The sequence below is a fragment of the Carcharodon carcharias genome, chromosome 14 (assembly GCF_017639515.1).
Source record: "Carcharodon carcharias isolate sCarCar2 chromosome 14, sCarCar2.pri, whole genome shotgun sequence".
Taxonomy (NCBI): Eukaryota; Metazoa; Chordata; class Chondrichthyes; order Lamniformes; family Lamnidae; genus Carcharodon; species Carcharodon carcharias.
The window spans coordinates 109,883,435-109,903,594 of NC_054480.1; the positions used below are offsets into that span (position 1 = coordinate 109,883,435).

Below are 20,160 nucleotides of genomic sequence, written 5' to 3' on the forward strand. Positions count from 1 at the left end.
TTGCTTTCCTGTGTGCGCTTGTTCTAGGAGTGCAGGCATTGCACCCAAATAACATTAAGCCTCATTCGTCCTTGTGGAGATATTAGTCCTGCCTTCACACTGAGAATACCCTCCATAATATCCCACCGTACTAGGTGGGATAGATTCAGTACAGATCCAGCAGCACAAAACTGGACATCCATGAGACACTGTGGACCATCAGCAACAGTAAAATTGTATTAAACCAAAATCTGTAACCATAGCGCCCAGCATATCCCTCAGTCTACAATTACCATTAAACCAGGGGGTTAACCCTGGTTCAATGAAGAGTGCAGGAGAACATGGCAGGAGCAGCACCAGACATACCTAAAAATGAGGTGTCAACCTGGTGAAGCGACAACACAGGACTACTTGTATGCCAAACAGTGGAAGCACCATAAAATAGGTTTAAGCGATCAACAGATCAGAACTAAGCTCTGCAGTCCTACTATATTCAGTCGTGAATGGTGGTGGACAATTAAGCAACTAACTGGAGGAGGAGGCGGCTCCACAAATATCTCCAACCTCAATGATTGGGAAGCCCAGCACATCAGTGCAACAGTCGAGGCTGAAGCATTTGCAACAATCTTCAGCCGTAAGTGCTGAATGAAGGAAAAAAAGACACACAATGGTAAAGATCTCCAATAATTATGTAAAGACCTGTCAAGAGTAGGCCATACAACCCCTTGAGTCTGCTCCTCTATAAGGTCATGGCTGACCTTTTACATCAGCTCCGCTTTCCTGACCTATCTCCAGATCCCTTGATTCCCTCTATGGCCAAAAATCTATCAGTCTTGAATGTACTCAACGACTGAGCATCCACAGCCCCCTGGGATAGAAAATTTCAAAGATTCACATCATAGTTAGAAATGGATGCCCCTTTAAGTTCAGTAACTCTGGTGAAAGCTTTTGCCTAGTGCGTTCAGGAGCATTTTTCAGACTCCCACGCATATATTTCCAGTATGGGTTCCTAAGGACCGCATTGAAGATCCAGCACATATCAATGATCTGAACTGAGATCTTTTGGCCTGTTTGGTTCATCCATTAGGCATATCTCTGAGAACGTATAACATGATCTGTTTGTGTTCATGGTAACATATAATCTGCACCCACTGAATTGAGTTAGTTTTGCCAATTTAATTATTACTCTTGTGAGTGAATGACCAAGGGTCAAAATTCACATGCAGGGCAAACTAGCTGGTGCTTTGGATTTTATACTGTTATTTCTCTTCTGGATTCTGAGCTCAAATCTGCTCCAAACCAATAAGCGTCTACTGGGCGGAAGAGCTCTATGTGAAATGAGTTTAGGCAGCCGCCGTCCAGTTCCTAATATATATTGATCTAATACACAAAATGAATTAATTTGGTGCTAATTGGCAGAGCCAGGCCTTAAGGATGGAAACGATAAAATATAATACTGCTGGGGTAATGTTCAGAGGTTTGGACAGAGTGGAGGGAGTCGATCTGCATCTGAACTAAATGATTGAAGCTGTCACTGGGTTCCAACGTCCATTACTTTGTTCAGCATCCCAAAAACTTTAGAAACTGTTTAATTCCTGAAATAGTCTCCATTTACTGTGTTTCTCTTCTTTTCGCCAGAAATACTATCCACCGGACTTTGATCCATCAAAGATTCCGAAACTCAAACTGCCCAAAGATCGGCAGTATGTGGTCCGATTAATGGCTCCTTTCAACATGAGGTAGGCGCAAGCAGCTTATCAATATTTCAGCTGCTAACCAGTGTAGAATTTGTTTTGTAAGTCCAAAAAAATGTTTGTAGCTCACATTAATGCGGATGATGACAGAATTGAATAATGGAAAGTGCAGTTTATGATTAATATTCGGGGCCGATTACCTGATGTATATCTCCATTAGCTCACAGTTACTGTGTCCCATGTTCTATTCTAGTACCCTGGGATTGTTACCAGGCTCAATTTTAATTCTCTCTTTCACTAAGGAAAGACTTTAATCAGGTATCTGGCCTCTCTCCTGGCTTTCAATTTCTCAACTCTTTGACCCAGTTCTTTCTTCTCTTTGTTATTCGTTCAGCAACATAATAGCCACTGCACTTCAAAGTAATTCAGTACTTTGAGAGGTTTCACAGAGATGCAACAAGGTAATATATAAATGCTTTATCTTCTGTAATTTCAAAGCTGTGGAAGTCTTCATGTCCCTTAGTCTTTCTTTCGCTCTTTTCAAGCCCAAGCTTGCTATCTCCTAACCACTACGCCTCAATTGGGTGCTTTTCAGCAGAGTTTTTGATGGAGCTGTAAGTGCCTTCCCATGGGAAACAATTGCCAGCAGTCATCTGAACTGCATCCACATGCAAACGTGTTCTTAAATTAGTACAAAAACCTAACGACAGGAGGTATTGTACCATCTCAATTGACGGTAAAACTTGCATCTACTTTAACCAGGAGATGATAATTCTGACACTGTGTACCCAACCAGCTTTTGAAAAACAAAACGTACTATTGATATTTGAACCATCAATAAGAACAGTGATGCTTCATCTGTCAACCTTAACACATCACAAGGTTGAGCTGACTGACCAACCAACCTTGTCTTGATGAGCTTCCTATTGACAACGTATACAAAGACAGACCGATCTCTCCCTCCCACCCCCACTTTGTATTCTATTGTGAAAGTCCCTTGCACATTCCGTCCTTCAGAAAGACATCTTAGGATCTCTGTCAGAGGGAAGCTATTTTAAACGTACCGCAATACTAGAGAGAGCTACAAGCTCCAATTGTAAATACATAATCTAGAGATTATGATCTGAACCAGAATGGATACGTGGGTCCATCACCATGTTAACCTGAGGCTCTTTCTACCTGCACGGGTAAATGGAAAATTTCTTGGCATTATTCACAGATAAGCAGGGAGCTCTTCCAGTATCCTGGGCAGCATTCTTCCCACAACTAACACAAAAGAGAGATTTACCTCATCATGCTTCTCATCTCCTGTTGGCATCTTGCTGATACAGGATAGCTGGCGGATTTGCTTGCGTAACAGCTGGCACTGTGCTCTACCAATGAAGCATGATAAGACTGCCCCAATTAATGACTTTAATGTCTCTTTAATTGTATTTTGCAAAGTAACTTGTAATTGCTTCTGTTTTCCACTACCTCTAGGGGCCTGACTTTTTTTAGAAAAGATCCCACTACCAAATGTTAGCTGCAGATTGGTTAAAAAGCCTTCCAAAAGTTGATTTCAACCATTCAAGGATTAGTACGTTATACTCTGACCAGCCCACATTATTTAAATACCTGGGTCAAGCCCCAGATGTGTTCTGAATGCATTATCAAACACTGCAGCCTCTCGACAAGGTCATTAGGGGGTGACTATTGGTTCTGCGATGAGATGCCTCGACTTTGGAGTCTGAATGGTTAAGAATATGCTTGCTGATTGTTTGTTTCATTAAATGCAACAAAACTACTTTTCACGACAAGAGGGAATTTAACTGATTGTGTTTTAAAAAGTGAAGCTCTGGGATGATTTGATGGAGGCTTATAAAATAATGAAGTGATGAGATTGTGTCTCTGTGAACCAGTTGTTTCAACTGCAATTTGTCAAGGGACACTGGGGTCAAGTTTACAAGTTATGGAAGGGCAGAGCTAGGTTTGATAAGTTATTCTTTTCCAAGTGAAAAATGGAGTTGTGGGCAGGTTGTCAGCTTGTGTGGTGAATGCTGATTCATAGTATTCCTTTTAAGAGAAAGCTGGACCTGATTGTAGTTAGGGAGAAGATCACCTTGTGCAAGATTTGGGTATCTTGTCATATAAATTGATCACCTACAGATGTTGGAGAGGAATTTTCCAGTTTTTATTTCCCGAATTGACCTGTGTTTTTGTCTGCCTTTTCAATTTCGGGCAGCAGACACATGAGAACACCACCATCTGCAAGTTCCCCTCCAAGCCACACACCATCCTGATCTGGAACTATATCGCCATTCCTTCACTGTCATTAGGTCGAAATCCTGGAACTCCCTTACAGCTATGTGGGTGTACCTATACCACGTGGACTGCAGCAATTCAAGAAAACGGCTCACCACACCTTCTCAAGGGCAATTAGGGCAATTAATGCTGGCTTATCTAGTGATGCCACATCCCATGAACAAATAAATTAAAATACATGGAGATTACATGGCTCTTGGTGGGGACGGAGCAACTGTATTGAGATGCATGGATGGGATGGACTAAATAAATCAGGGGGTCTTTTCTTCTTTGTCACTTTCGTGTGCTCTTGTGTTGTGCCAGGTGTAAGACATGTGGAGAGTACATATACAAAGGCAAGAAGTTCAACGCGCGTAAGGAAACTGTACAGAATGAAGTCTATCTGGGTCTGCCCATCTTTCGCTTCTACATCAAGTGTACCAGGTGTCTGGCTGAAATCACATTTAAAGTAAATATGCCTACATTCATCAATTCATTTGTGTATAGTTCCCTCCACCATGTTATATCTGTACTGGATTACTTTAGCTAGTAAAGTCAGGAATGTAACTTTTTTTCAGGATTATAGTCAGTGTTGCAATAAATTATCAACCCCATCCCACCCACCATTCTCTACCCTCTCCCCTGATGGCATTGATTCTACCTGGGGTATGTATCCATGGGTACATACCATAAGATGCCTCACTTCAGTGGCACTTCTTTACGTGAATTTACATAACTGGCGTTGTCAGCATATTTAACCATTGATGTCTTTCACGGCTCAGTCTAATCCTGCACTAATACAAAAGCAAAGTATTGCAGGTGCTGAAATAAAACCGAAAGCGCTCAGCAAGTCACTTAGCATCTATGGAGAGAGAAACAGAATTCACCTTTCAATGTAACCCTCATCAAAACAGACCTGAAATGTTAACTCTGTTGCCTGACCTGCTAAATATTTCCAGCATTTTCTGTTTTTATTCCTGATCCTGCACTGGTCATTTGTCAGCATAAATTATTGGGTGATCAAGAGCAGGAAAACCGGGCTAATTTTTTAAAAATTCTCTATCACAGAGTGACAGGGCCAGTTGCAGCATCCAGCCTGCTCCCAGGCTATACAGTAATTATGTGGTTTAATAGAGGGTCAGCTCGGTACCTCACTGGGTGGTACACCTACCCAGAGTGACTGGACAAGGATGGCTAATTGTAGGAAGTGGTAAACATTGCACTTGTGCAATAAGCTTTCAATGCTGAGCTGAGGATTAAGGCACATTGTTGGAGAAGATTATAGGAACTTTACCCAGTGTCTAGCCCATACCTTACCTAAACTGGGAGTGATTAATGAGGCATTGTAGATGCAGCCTCATTCTGTGTCTAGCTTGTACTTGAGCCAGCTGCTTTATGGGGACAACGTGGATCAGCAAAAAATGTTATCAGCTCATACTTTTTTTCCAGAGCTATTTTATTCATAAAAATTTGTATAAATGTGTTATGAAATATTTCAAATTAAATATTACAGGAGGTGCAATAAAATTCAGCTATTCTCCATACAGCATGTTCCACTCTGAGGTGCCTCAATACAATTGCAAAACTTGTGATATTTACAATATATGTTCCATGTCAGCTATACAGCCCAAGGGGTTCTACAGTTACCAGCCCCTCTGTGCACTGTAGCTGGAAGATCTTAGACAGTGACCTTTCCCCGCTGTGCCTCTGTGGTGGCAGCCCCAAGCTTTAATGCACCCCTCAGCATATAGCCCTGGACCTTGGAACGTGCGAGTCTGCAACACTTGGTCAAGGACAGCTCCTTGCATTGGAAGACTAGCAAGTTTTGAGTAGACCAAAGAGCCTCTTTCACAAGTTGATGGTCCTCTGGCTGCAGTTGATGTTTATCTTAGCATGGGAACAGCCCGTGGAGCGCAGAGTCCTGCATCATGGAGCTGCTCAGGATGAACTGCGACAAAAACCATTGCATCTCTCTACAGACATTTTTTGCAAAGGCACATTCCAGAAGGAGGTGGACAATGATCTTTTTCCACCACAACCATCTCAAGGGCAACATATGGAGGGGTGAGACTCCAGAAGTGTAGGGAGGGCCTTTCTCACCATCAGCCAAGCTACGTCAGCTCATATATTTTGACCCTGAAGGCAATTTTTTCTAAACAATCAGTAATGATCAGTTATCACAACCTAATGACCCTCCTGGATTCCAGCTTGTAAAGTGTGTCTAGCTATCAGTTAATTAGTCAATACTTAAGCTAATTGCAAATAATTGACTTCACATAAAATTCTGTGTCCAAAACAGCTGTTTTTTGGTGACTTCACTTGTACAAGACAAACTGTGATTTTGGAGAGTTAGTTTGTGGTGGTGAGTTATTTTTTGCAGCCCAATGTTTGGTGCCATTACCATCACAACACCTAGTGTCACAGGAGAGAGAGACAGGTGCAGCTTTGATCTGAACTCCTTCAGGACACTTGTAGGGGACAGAGAGGAAAACCCCAAAGGGAGAGCTGCTTTGCCAAACTTAAAATTCACTTGCAGGGCACGTTGGTATGACTTTCTACAAGCTTAAATGTTCTGTGTAAATGTCAATCATTGGCCAGCGGGGTTTGGGGGAGGAAATTGAACGTGAGTCACACATGGGTAGTCCATAAATTTTGGCAGTGCCAGCTGCAAGGAACAATTGGATTTTGGAGCAAGGCTTGTGCTAATCCTTCAGCTCCAGCAGCGTCATGCCCAGGAATCAAAAGAAAATAGAAGTGTTCTCTCCAAATCCAGAGAAGAGTGCCTAAAGAAGTTCTCTCCCCAATTTTTGCCATCTTGTCCAAAAGGCCTCCTACAGTGTGCTGTTTCTGCTCCTAATGATAAGTCAATTATTTTTTTACATTAAAAAGTATTTGAATCATCTAATAATTTTAATTCATCATCAATAATACAACAAAGTGGGAATTTAGTGCTAAAGAAAGTTGAATTATCAGACTATTTGAACTAAGCAACATCGTAAGTAAAGGAAGTAGAAGATAGTGCAATGGTTATGTTACTGGATTAGTAATCCAGAGGCCTGGATGAATTGAGAGAATGAGAGTTCACATCCCACCCTGGCATATTAAAAATTTGAATTCGGAACAGTAGAAGTGACCACATTGCTGTCATAATAGTCCAACTGGCTCACTAATGTCTTTTAGGGAAAGACGTCATTCCTCAGTCTGGCCTATGTGTGACTCCAGTCGACTCTATGTGGTTGACACTTGACATGGCCTAAGCGTAACTAGCAAGGGTCAATAAATACCAGTCTTAGTTAGTGACGGCTATCACACGAGAATTAGTTTTTACTCCCCATTTTACTGGTATAAGCCATGGTAAATGTCATTATTCAAAACAGAAGGCATTAAAGCCAAGGTGTATTGAGACCATTTTTAAGAACATTAACTGAAATCAGCTATGTCCACAGAGCCCAGGGTTCAAGCTTCCTCCCTGACATGTATTTTTACAATCTAACATTTACATGCACGCGTTACTATCTAATACCTACAGGAAAGATTTTTTTTAAATAAGCTTGTTGAAGGATTCTCTTCCTGTTTGGATCAGGGAAATGAATTTGGCTTGACATTTGCCCATTTATTCATCCCTCTGTGTGTAACCTTGTAGACTGACCCTGAGAACACAGACTATGTGATGGAGCACGGAGCGACTCGGAACTTTCAAGCAGAGAAGCTGCTGGAAGAACAGGAGAAACAAATGCAGAAAGAGCGGGAGGATGAAGAGCTGAACAACCCGATGAAGGTATTACTAACTATTTACAGCACAGATACAGCCCCACAGGCCTATGTCAGTGTTAATGCTCCATACAGGCCTCTTCTCACCCTTTATCAAACCTCATCAACATATCCTTCTGTTCCTTTCTCCCTCTTCTACTGAACAAGGTAGGTTATCGTAGGTCAGTGAGTCTAGGGAGGGTTTACAGCCTAATTATATTTTTGCTGTTAAAGCTTCTCTTTGAAGAAGAGAAAAGTATGTTGTAAATATTTAGTGCCATATTTTTCAAGTGGATTTTGAAACAATCCAGGCACCATAAGAAGGTTTATTGTTCAGGGTTAAGGACAGGAGGAGTTGATGGGATGTGAAAATGGTTAGGTTGGGGGGCGGGGTGGGGAGAAGGTGGAATGTGAGGATTAGAAATATTTGCTTCTCTGAAGGCTAAAGGGCCTGTTTCTGTTCAGAATAGAGTAATGCGATGACCTGCACCAGGTGTGGTTAGGAACCAGAGTAGACCCTTCAACCCAAAAATTAAACTGGCAGCCACGAGCAAGAATTCATAGACCATAAGACATAGGAGCAGAAATTAGGCCATTCAGCCCATCTAGTCTGCTCAGCCATTCAATCATGGCTGATAAGTTTCTCAATCCCATTCTCCCACCTTCTCCCCGTAACCTTTGATCCCCTTACCAATCAAGAACCTATCTATCTTGGTCTTAAATACACTCAATGACCTGGCCACCACAGCCTTCTGTGGTAATGAAATCCATAGATTCACCACTCTCTGACTAAAGAAGTTTCTCCTCATCTCTGTTCTAAATGTCTTCCCTTTACTCTGAGGCTATGCCCTCGGGTCCTAGTCTCTCCTACTAATGGAAACATCTTCCTCATGTCCACTTTATCCAGGCCTTTCAATATTCTGTATGTTTCAATCAGATACCCCCCTCATCCTTCCAAACTCCATCGAGTATAGGCCCAGAGTCCTCAAACGTTCCTCATATGTTAGGCCTTTCATTCCTGGGATCGTTCACATGAACCTCCTCTGGACCCTCTCCAGGGCCAGAACATCCTTCCTGAGATACGTGGCCCAAAATTGCTCACAATATTCTAAATGTGGTCTGACCAGAGCCTTATAAAGCCTCAGCAGCACATCCCTGCTTTTATATTCTAGTCCTCTCGAAATAAATGCCAACATTACATTTGCCTTCCTAACTACCAACTCAACCTGCAAGTTAACCTTAAGAGAATCCTGGACTAGGATTCCCAAGTCCCTTTGCACTCCAGATTTCTGAATTCTCTCCCCATTTAGAAAATAGTCTATGCCTCTATTCTTCCTACCAAAGTGCATGACCTCACACTTGCCCACGTTGTATTCCATCTGCCACTTCTTTGCCCATTCTCCTAACCTGTCCAAATCCTTCTGCAGCCTCCCCATCTCCTCAATACTACCTGTCCCTCCACCTATCTTTGTATCATCTGCAAACTTAACCAGGATGCCCTCAGTTCCTTCATCTAGATCATTAATGTATAAAGTGAAAAGTTGTGGTCCCAACACTGACCCCTGCGGAACTCCACTAGTCACCGGCCGCCATCCTGAGAAGGACCCCCTTATTCCCACTCTCTGCCTCCTGCCAGACAGCCAATCTTCTATCCATGCTAGTACCTTGCCTCTAACACCTCTTATCTTACTGAGCAGCCTCCTGTGCAGCACCTTGTCAAAGGCCTTCTGGAAGTCCAAGTAGGTAACATCCATTGGCTCTCCTTTGTCTAACCTATAGAGTGTATTTGGGACAATTTCCTAGAGCAACATGTTGTGGATCCAAACAGGGAGCAGGCTATTTTTGGGTCTGATAATGTGTAATGAGGTAGGTTTAATAAATGTTTTCAGAGTAAAAGATCCCCTAGGATACAGTGACCATAACATAGTAGAATTTAGCATTCAGTTTGAGAGTGAGAATCTTGGGTCAGAAACAACTGTGCTAAACTTAAATAAGGGTAATTACAATGGAACGAGGGCAGAGTTTGCAGGAGTGGACTGGGAAAGGGGTTTCGCAGAAAAGATGATTGAAAAATGGCAGACATTTAAGAAAATAGTTCATGACTCACAACAAAGATATATCCCAGACAGGAAGAACGGTTCTAGGAAGGGGATAAACCAACCATGGTTAACCAAAGAAGTTAAAGAAAGTATCAAATTGAAAGAAAAAACAATGGGGCAAAGATGAATAGTAAGCCAGGAGATTGGGAAAAGTTTTAAAAACCAACAAAAGATGACCAAAAAAATAAGGGAGAAAATAATCTTTGAGGGTAAACTAGCAAGTCATATAAAAATAGACTGTAAGATCTTTAAATATATAAAAAAGAGAGAGGCCAAAATGAACATAGGCCCCTTAGAGAATAAGGCTAGGGAAATAATAATGGGGAACCAGGAAATGGCAGAGGAGTTGAATAAATACTTTGCACCAGTCTACATAATAGAAGACACTAAAAGCATTCTAAAAATACTAAATAATCAAGGGGCAAAAGCGGGGTGAGGAAATAAATACAAGAACTATCATTAGAGAAACTAATGGGGCTAGAGGCCGATTGATCTCCTGGACCTGATGGCTTGCATCCTAGGATATTAAAGGAAGTAACTACAGAGATAGTGGATAGTCTGGTAATAATCTTCCAAGAATCCTTAGGCTCGGGAAAAGTTCCAGAGGATTGGAAAACTGCCAATGTAACACCCTTATACTAAAAGGGAGGTAGACAAAAGATAGGTAACTATAGGCCAGTTGGCTTAACATCCGTCATTGGGGAAATATTAGAGTCTATTATAAAGGATGTAATAACAGAGCATTTAGAAATGCATAATATAATCAAGCAGAGTCAGCATGGCTTCATGAAGGGGAAATCATGCCTGACAAATTTATTAGAATTCTTTGAAGAGGTAACAAGCAAGATTGAAAAAGAGGAGCCAGTAGATGTAATATATTTGGATTTCCAAAAGGCGTTCGATAAAGGTACCACACAGAAGGCTACTTAATAAGATAAGAGCCCATGGCGTTGGGGTAGTATGTTAACATAGATAGAGGATTGGCTAACTAATAGAAGACAGAGTTGGTATAAAGGGAGCATTTTCAGGAGTGCCACAGGGATTAGTGCTGGCACCACAATTATTTACAAAATATATTAATGACTTGGATGAGGGAAGTGAATCTACTATGGCCAAGTTTGCAGATGACACAAAAATAGGTGGGAAGGCAAGTGTTGAGGATGACACACAGTCAAGTGAGTGGGCAAAAATGTGGGAAAATGTGAGGTTATGCACTTTGGCAGGAAGAATAGAGGAGCTGAATATTATTTAAATGTAGAAAGACTGCAGAAAGCTGCAGCACAGAGGGATTTGGGCATCCTCGTGAATGAATGACAAAAAACTGGCATACAAGTTCGGCAGGTAATTGGGAAGGCAAATGGAATGTTGGCTTTTATTTCAAAGGGAATGGAGTAGCAAAATAGGGAAGTCTTGCTAAGGCACTAAGTAGTGCATCCTAGGATATTAAAGGAAGTAACTACAGAGATAGTGGATAGTCTGGTAATAATCTTCCAAGAATCCTTAGGCTCAGGAAAAGTTCCAGAGGATTGGAAAACTGCCAATGTAACACCCCTATTCAAAAAGGGAGGTAGACAAAAGACGGGTAACTATAGGCCAGTTGGCTTAACATCTAAGGCACTACTTAGACCACACCTAGAATACTATGAACAGTTTTGGTCCCTTTATCTAAGAAAAGATGTACTGACTCTGGAGGCAGTCCAGAGAAGGTTCACTAGGTTGATCCCCAGTATGGAGGGATTTTCTTGAGAAGATTGGGCCTGTATTCATTGGAATTTAGAAGAATGAGAAGTGACCTTATTGAAAAATATAAGATTCTTAGGGGGCTTGACAGAGTAGATGCTGAGAGGTTGTTTCCCCTTATGGGAGATTCTAGGACCAGAGGGCATAATCTCAGAGTGAGGGGTCAGCCATTTAAGACAGAGGTGAGGAGGAATTTCTTCTCTCAGAGGGTAGTCAATCTGTGGAATTCTTTACTGCAGAGGGCTGTAGAGGCTGGGTCGCTAAGTATATTCAAGGCTGAAATAGTCGGATTTTTAATCAGTAAGGGAATCAAGGGTTATGGGGAAAAGGCAGGAAAGTGGAGTTGAGGATTATCAGATCAGCCATGATCTCATTGAATGGCGGAGCAAACTCGATGGGCTGAATGGCCTATTCTGCTCCTACATCTTATGTTCTAACCCCTCAAGCCTTATCAGTTATGGCTGATCTACATCTTAACTCAATCTACCCATCTTGGTTCTGTAGCTCTTCACATTATTAGAAATGTAGCAATATCAATTTCATTTACCCTAGTCACGACAGCTTTTTCAGGGAGGGAGTTCCAGATTTCCATTACACTTTGTGTGAAAAAGTTCTTCCTGGGCTCCTGCATTACAACAATGACTACACTTCAAAAGCATTTTGTTGGCTGTAAAACGCAATGGGACATCCAGAAGTTATGAAAGACTGTATATAAATGCATGTATTTCTTCCAGCAGAGAAAATAGTTTTGTTTCTCTAGCCTTTCAAACCCTTCAATCCTCCCAAAAACCTCAACTAGATCACCCCTTAATCTTCTACATGCAAGTGAACACAAGTCTAATCTATGCAACCTGTCCATACCAATATAGCACTTTCAGCCCCTGTATCGTTCGAGTGAATCTGTGCTGCACCCCATTCCAAGGCTAACGTATGCTTTCTGGGCTGCATGCCCAGAACTAAATGCAGAATGAGCTTTATATAACTGTAACATAACATCCAGCTCTGTATTCCAACCCCATTAATTAGGTAGTTATTTTTGTACCTAGTCTTTTTGAATATTTGAGGTCCTCCCATTTTTTCCCTTGATCTCTAATCTGTAACCAATGCCAAAAGGCACAGGCATTCTTCCCTACAAGTCATAAAGGTGCTGACCCTTTCTGAAGACGCACAGGTATCTTCCAGTAGCTCATCCATGGGCCCTTCTTCATGGCTGAGCCTAGACAGCTAATGCTGGGAGACTGTTCACTATCGATGGAACCATGCTCCCAGTCCAATCTTGACATTGACTATTAAGTGCATACTATTCAGCAGAGGACACTGGATAGTATACAGGTGCACAACCCTGATTGACTTTTCCCCTTTATTTAAATGGTGATTTCAATTGTAGTAGCCCAATGCCTACATATCGAGAGATTAGGGAGAGTAGATGACTCTTTTCTAGTGTGTGCAATATGGTAGCTGCAGGCTTTCAGTGATCCCAGCGTTCACAGTCTTCAGTGTGTTTATCCTTTTTAAAGGTTCTGGAAAACAGGACTAAAGACTCCAAGATGGAAATGGAGGTCTTGGAAAACCTGCAGGAGCTGAAGGAGTTGAACCAGCGACAAGCCAATGTGGACTTCGAGAGCATGTTACTGGAGTATCAAAAATATGAAGAGGACCTGAAACGACAGCAAGAGGAGGACGATGAGCGAGAGATGAAGTAGGTCAAACTCTCAAAATGCAGAATTGTTCCATTCCGAATAATGATGAGCAGTCAGATACCAAAAAGAAGGATGGATTCTGAGGAAAGCTTTCTGCTGAGTTAGCTGGTCATAACCAGAGTGGTGCTGAAGCACCCCAGATAGGGCCAGCACCCTAAGGCTGATCTAGAGATTCTGGATATCGTTTCCACAAAGTACGGGGATGGAATGATGCCCCAGCAAAAGGTGGAGGAGAGAATGGAATTCAGCCATTAACTTCCACCTCCAAAGAAATCTTTTTTTCACCTTTTGCTCCCATTACTTCAAAGTAAAACACATGACCTTCTTGTAGAGGTTTTTTAAAAATCTGATGATTCTTATTAGTGACATCCACACAACTCATTTAGCACCAGATGCTGTTGTGTGTGTGTTTCATGTTCTGCTTCCTCTGTTCCAATGTCTGATGTATTATGACTGGAGTGGTCCAGTAGAACTGAGGTGCTGCAGTCACACTGTGTGCCCTTGCCTTCACAAAAATACAAATACAAACCATTCACCATTTGAATGAAGCTGAAAATTGAGAAACAATGGAACAGTTTTTAGAACCAGCTTGAGAGCTGTCACCTTGGGGCATTTGCAAAAACATTACGTCACATATGTTGCTACTTTGTAGTTTTCCAGAAGTTTAGAATCTAGTATTTTATCCCATTTCACTCCCTCCTTCCCATCTCTCTCGACGCTGCCTTCTCTTGCTGCCCTTGTGCTCCGCACCCTTCCCCCACCCAAGCATACTTGTCAGTACATTTCCCTGTGGAGAGTTTACTTGCCAAGAATAGGTTCCCTGTGTAGATTTATCTCACCTGTTTCTATCCTAAAAGGTCCATGTTGGAAAGCGCCCACGTAAAGAGAATTCTTGAAGACTCGGACTCTGATGAGGAACCCCTTAAACCACCTTGCAAACTGAAACCTCAAGTCCTTCGGAAGCCCACAGATATACTCAATGAGGTAAAATTCTGATTCCATTCTAACTGCTTGAAAACTAAGAAATGGACTTCATGCATTGTCACAAAGTAGATGCGTTTTAGGAAGACCATTCAGCCCATCTTGGCTCAGGATATCCAGGAAAAATCAACAGTTTTCCCCATTTTTCCCCCCGATATTCCACCCAGAAGTCCTTTCATTTAGTGTTTACTCTGTGTGTGAGGAACATTTGGACATCCATTCTAAATTTCCCATTCTCCAGTTTGAGTCTGTATCTTATTGTCACAATTTGGCATGAATTCGATTTAGCTTTTCTAAATTACCTCTGAGTCTTCTCGAGAGTTCTTCTCTCAGTCACCACCTTTTCATCATTCCTCCAGTCTTTCCATGTATGGCTCAATCCTCTGAGACTATCTTTGGGCCTTGTACTGCTTCCCGAGATTTATTTCTACGAATGATGCAGGTACCAAGTAAGGAATGAAAAATCCAACATGTTCTGATTAATTCAATCCTGTATGGCTCTCTGAATACACATGATAATTAGATAATGCTGACTTTCCAGTGTGTAGCTGAGCCAGATCAAGCAGAAAGGCCCCAGATGCATTTCCTGTTAGTGCTGACCTCAGCCACAGCACGAGTAGAGTGGCTATGATTGGCCTCAGGACCCATTGGCCATGGAAAGAAGGCAGTTGGCCATGCTTTGTATTCCTGATTGCCATTCAGGAATCCCAACTAGCAGTATGCATGCCTGGATAAAGGCAGGGTCAGATTTAGCTGTGTTGAATAACTAGCCAACAATCACCATCAAAGCTCATGTGAAGGATGCTCACAAGACCAAGGCACCAGAAGACTTAGATAAAAACAGGAATACTCAACAGGTCTGGCAGTACCTGAGGAGCAAGAAACAGAATTAACATGTCAGTCGAATGACTTTTCAAACCTTTGTCATGGCCTATTATTTGCTCTCAAACAACATCAGTAAAACTGATTATTTGGTCATTATTGTACTACAGCTTGTGGGACTTTTCTGTGTGCAATTTTCATTCTGACAAATGGTCATTGATCTGAAATGTTAACTCTGTTTTTACCTCCACTGATGCTGCCTGACTTGCTGACTATTTCTAGCATTTTCTGTTTTTGTTTCAGATTTCCAGCATCCTCAGTATTTTGCTTTGGTACCAGAAAGCTGTCTATGCCTGTGTAACCATTAATCACGGGTGTGTGTGTATGAAACAGAACCTTTTCAGAAAGAATTAAAGGAACTGGGAAAGAATGAGAGGATATGAATGAATTGCCTAACCCGTAAATCCCTGATTAATGTAGTAAAGGAGAAGCAGATGGAAGGATTGCTCATGTTATCAACATGAGACTCAATAGGTTGAAATGAATCCAAGCTGCACTGCTAGCAACACTGCTTTTTTTGGCTTTGAGAAGTTGCAGCCCATGTGCAAATTAATACAGTATTTATCATTGTCCATTTATTTCTATTGTGGTTTTAATTTGTCTCTGCAACAGAATGCTGATTGTCAGAAAAAGAAACTGAAGCCAGAGAGTTGGGAAAAAAGCGTGGGAAAGCTCATTGGGAATCCTCCTCTCTCTAAGTTAGTTGTGAAGAAAGCACAGACCAAAAAAGCAGATTCATCGATCCTTAGAAAAGGTGACAGTGTCCAGAAAGACTGCCCGACCAATGATGGTGAGGATTGGGTGCAAAATATGGGGAATTGGTATTTTTTTCTAATTTTAGATGGAATTGAGTATGTGTTTTATTAGGAAAGCACTATGGTTAACTTACTTCTGTGGGCACTCTGTGAATGTACCTATCAATAGCACCCCCCCTTGATTTTTGATGTTGAACATGTATCCAATCTTCTATGATGCACAGCCCTGACGGTCTTCATATTTATGACATTTGGTAAGCTGAATAACCCTCAGTTGGTAGCATTCACTCAAAGTCACCCACCCACTCTAGAGACTTGAGTACAAATCGACCCTGACACACCAGTGATACATCATTGGAGGTGCCAATCCTACCTTTTGGATGAGATGTTAAACCGAGCTCCCATATCCCCCCTCAAGTAGATGCAAAAGATCCCTGGCCCTATTCGTAGAGCAGCAAAGAAGTTTTCTCTGGTGTTTACGCCTATAATTATCCCTCAGCCCAACATCACTAAAATATTATTTAGTTATTATCATATCCCTATTTGTGGGACCTTTCTGTTTACAAGTTAGTTGATACGTTTCCTACAATACAACAGTGACTACATATGAAAAGTACTTAATTGGATACGAAGTCTTTTGGGACATTTACACAAAATAGAGGCAGAAGTAGGCTATTCAGCCCCTCAGGCCTGTTACAACATTCAGTATGATAATGGCTGACCTGTTTGTGTTTTGAATTCCACATTCCCATCTACCCCAATAATCTTTGATTCCCTTGCCTAACAAGAACCTGTCTGCCTCTGCCTTAAAGACACTCAATGATCCTGCCTGCACTGCCTTCAGAGGCAGAGAATTCCAAAGTCACACAATCCTCAGAGAAAACATTTCTCCGCATCTCTGTCCTAAAGGGCAACCCCTAATTTTAAAACAGTGCCCCCTAGTTCTAGACTCACCCACCAGAGGAAACATCCTTTCCACATTCACCTTATCCATACCATTCAGGATCTTATATACTTCAGTCAAGTCACCTCTCACTCTTCTAAACTCCAGTGGAAACAAGCATAATATCCTTACTTTTATGTTCAATTCCTCTTGTAATAAAGGATAGCATTCCTTTATTTTTCTTAACCACTTGCCAATGGTGCATACTAACCTTTTGTGACTCATGCACTATAACACCTAGTTCCCTCTGCACATCGGAATTCTGCAGCCATTCTCCACTTATATAATACTCTGCCTTTTTATTCTTCCTGCTAAAGTGAACAACTTCACATTTTCCTACATTAAACTCCATCTGCCAGATTTTTGCCCACGCACTCAACCTATTTGTATCCATCTGCAACCTCCTTATGTCTTCTTCACAACATACTTTCCTACCTGTCTTTGTGTCATCTGCAAATTTAGCTACCATGTCTTCACTCCCCTCATCCAAGTCATTGATATGAATTGTAAAAAGTTGAGGCCCCAATGCAGACCCCTGCAGGACTCTACCTGTCACATCCTGTCAATTAGAAAATTTATGTATACTCTGTTTTCTGCCAGCCAGCCAACCCTTTATCCATGCTAATATGCTACCCCTACACCATAAGCTTTTATTTTCTGTGATAACCTTTGATGTGGCACCTTATCAAATGCCTTCTGGAGACCCGAGTACTGCATGTCTGCAGGCTCCCCTTTACCCTCAGCTCATGTTCCTCCTTCAAAGAACTCCAATAAGTTGGTTAAATATGATTTCCCTTTCATGAAACAATACTGACTCTTACCAATTACATCAAGTTTCCCTAGGTGCCCAACTATAACCTCTTTAATGATCGATTCTAACACCTTCCCCATGACAGACGTCAAGCTAATTGGCCGATAGTTCCCTGTTTTCTGCCTCCCTCCCTTCTTGAATAGAGGGGTTATATTTGCTGCTTTTTAGTCTGGTGGAACCTTTCCAGAATCTAGTGAGTTTTGGAAAATTAACACCATCGCATCTACTATCTCATTAGCCACCTCTTTTAAGACCCTAAGATGAAGTCTATCAGGACCCGGAGACTTGCCAGCCCACAGCTCAGTTTGCTCAGTACCACTTCCCTAGTGATTGTAATTTCACTAAGTTCCCCTCTCCCTTCCACTTCCTGACATATAGCTATTACTGGAATGTTTTTTGTATTCTCCATAGTGAAGACAGAAGCACAATATTTGTTCACTTCATCTGCCATTTCCTTACTATCTACTATTAACTCCCCACTGTCACTCTCTAGAGGACCAACACTCACTTTGCTTAGTCTTTGCCTGTTTAAATATCTGTAAAAACTCTTGCTGTCCATTTTTACATTTCTAGCTAGCAATCTACTTTCTTTCTCCTGATTAACCTTTTAGTCATTCTCTGCTGTTCTTATGTTTTGACCAGTCACCTGACCTGCCATTTATCTTTGCGCAGTTATATGCTTTTTCCTTAAGTTTGATGCTTTCCTTAACTTTAGTTAACCACAGATGATGGGTCCTCCCCTTAGAATTTTTCTTTATAGTAGGCATATACTTATTCTGAAATAGCCCCCTAAATATCTGCTGCTGCTTCTTTATTGATCTATCCCCTAGCCTAGTATCCCACTTCACTTCAGCTAGCTCAGCTTTCATGCCCACATGGTTGTCCTTTTTTAAGTTTAAAATATAGTCTTAAACCTACTTTTCTCCCTTTCAAATTGGATGTCAAATTCGATCATATTGTGGTCGCTGCTCCCTTCGAGGGTGGGGGAGGGGTGAAGGGTGCCTTCTCTCTGGGGTTATTAATTAATCCTGTCACAGTATCAAATCTAACGTAACCTGCTCTCTAGTTGGTTCCAGAATGTGCTGTTCTTAAAAAAAACTATCTCACAAGCATTCTATGAACTCCTCACTGAGGCTACTTCTGCCAGTCTAATTTTTCCAGTTTATATGTAGATTATTGCTGTCCCTTTGTCACAAGGACCCAATATTTCTTGTATGCTTTGTCCTACGTTGTGCTTTTTTTATTCATTTCTGGGATGTGGGCAGCACTTATTGTCCATCCCTAATTGCCCTTGAGAATGTGGTGGTGAGTTGCCACCTTGAACCACTGCAGTCCCTGTGGTGCAGGTACACCCACAGTGCTGTTAAGGAGAGGGTTCCAGGATTTTGACCCAGTGACACTGAAGGAATGGCAATATATTTCAAGCCAGGATGGTAAGTGGCTTGGAGGGGAACTTCCAGGTGGTGGTGTTCCCATCTATCTGCTGCCCTTGTCCTTCTAGATGTTAGTGGTCGTGAGTTTGGAAGCTGCTGCCTAACAAGCCTTGGTGAGTTTCTGCAGTGCATCTTGTAGATGGTACACACTGTTGCTACTGTTCGTCGGTGGTGGAGGGAGTGAATGTTTGTGGAAGGGGTGCATATCAAGCTGGTTATCTACTGTTAGGGGGCCTGTAGACCACTCCCACTAGTGACTTCTTTCCCCTACTATTCCTCATCTCCACCCAAACTGATTCTACACCCTGATCTGAACCAAGGTTATCCTTGATCAATAGTGCTATCCCTCCACCTTTACCTAGTTTCTTACTGTTTTTGAATATCATATACTCCTCAATACTTAGGACCGAATCATTGTCAGCCTGCAACTACATCTCCGTAATGGCTATCAGATCACACTTATTTGCTTCAATGTGCACTATCAATTCATTTACTTATGAATACTATGTGCATTCAGATACAAAAGCCTTTAGTTTTGTCTTTTTGTTACTCTTGTAACATCTAACCTGGACTATTGACGTATTCTTAGGTTTAATCTCTCTGTCCCTTCCTGCTATTCTATGACCTTCATTTCCCATATTACTATTAGGGTCTCCTCCTTTGAATGTATCCCTTGATTTGCCACAACTATCCAAGCTGATCATCATCACCACCACCCCCCCCCACTTGTTTAATTTAAAGCCCTTTCTACTTCCCTAGTTACGCGACTCATAAGAACGTGCATCCCAGCACAGTTCAGGTGTAGACCGACCTAACAGTTTAGCCCCCACTCTCCCCAGTACTGTTGCCAGTGCCCCACGAACTGGAACCCACTTCTCCCACACCCGTCTTTGAGCCGCGCATTCATCTCTCTAATCTTATTTGCCCTGTGCAATTTGCACACAATTCAGGTAGTAATCCAGAGATTATTACCTTTGAGGTTTTGCTTCTTAATTTGGTACCTGGCTTTTCATGCTGACTATGCAGAACCTCCTTTGTCCTGCCTGTGTCATTGATACCTACATGGATCATGACGACTGGATCCTCCCCTTCCCACTGCACGTTCCTCTCCAG

General features: G+C 41.8%; 1 protein-coding gene across 3 annotated transcripts in view; it reads left to right on the forward strand.

Annotated features, from left to right (window-relative positions):
* yju2 (YJU2 splicing factor homolog) overlaps window positions 1-20,160 on the forward strand; it is a 60,648-nt gene that overhangs the window by 37,707 nt on the left and 2,781 nt on the right. Inside the window, exons 2-7 of one of the 3 annotated variants that reach the window (XM_041205156.1) lie at window positions 1,618-1,718; window positions 4,278-4,422; window positions 7,597-7,731; window positions 13,060-13,241; window positions 14,100-14,226; window positions 15,718-15,895. In XM_041205156.1, coding sequence (XP_041061090.1) covers window positions 1,618-1,718; window positions 4,278-4,422; window positions 7,597-7,731; window positions 13,060-13,241; window positions 14,100-14,226; window positions 15,718-15,895 — 868 coding nt within the window. The remainder of the gene's footprint in view (window positions 1-1,617; window positions 1,719-4,277; window positions 4,423-7,596; window positions 7,732-13,059; window positions 13,242-14,099; window positions 14,227-15,717; window positions 15,896-20,160) is intronic. The other 2 variants (XM_041205158.1, XM_041205157.1) reach the window with 2 other exon arrangements.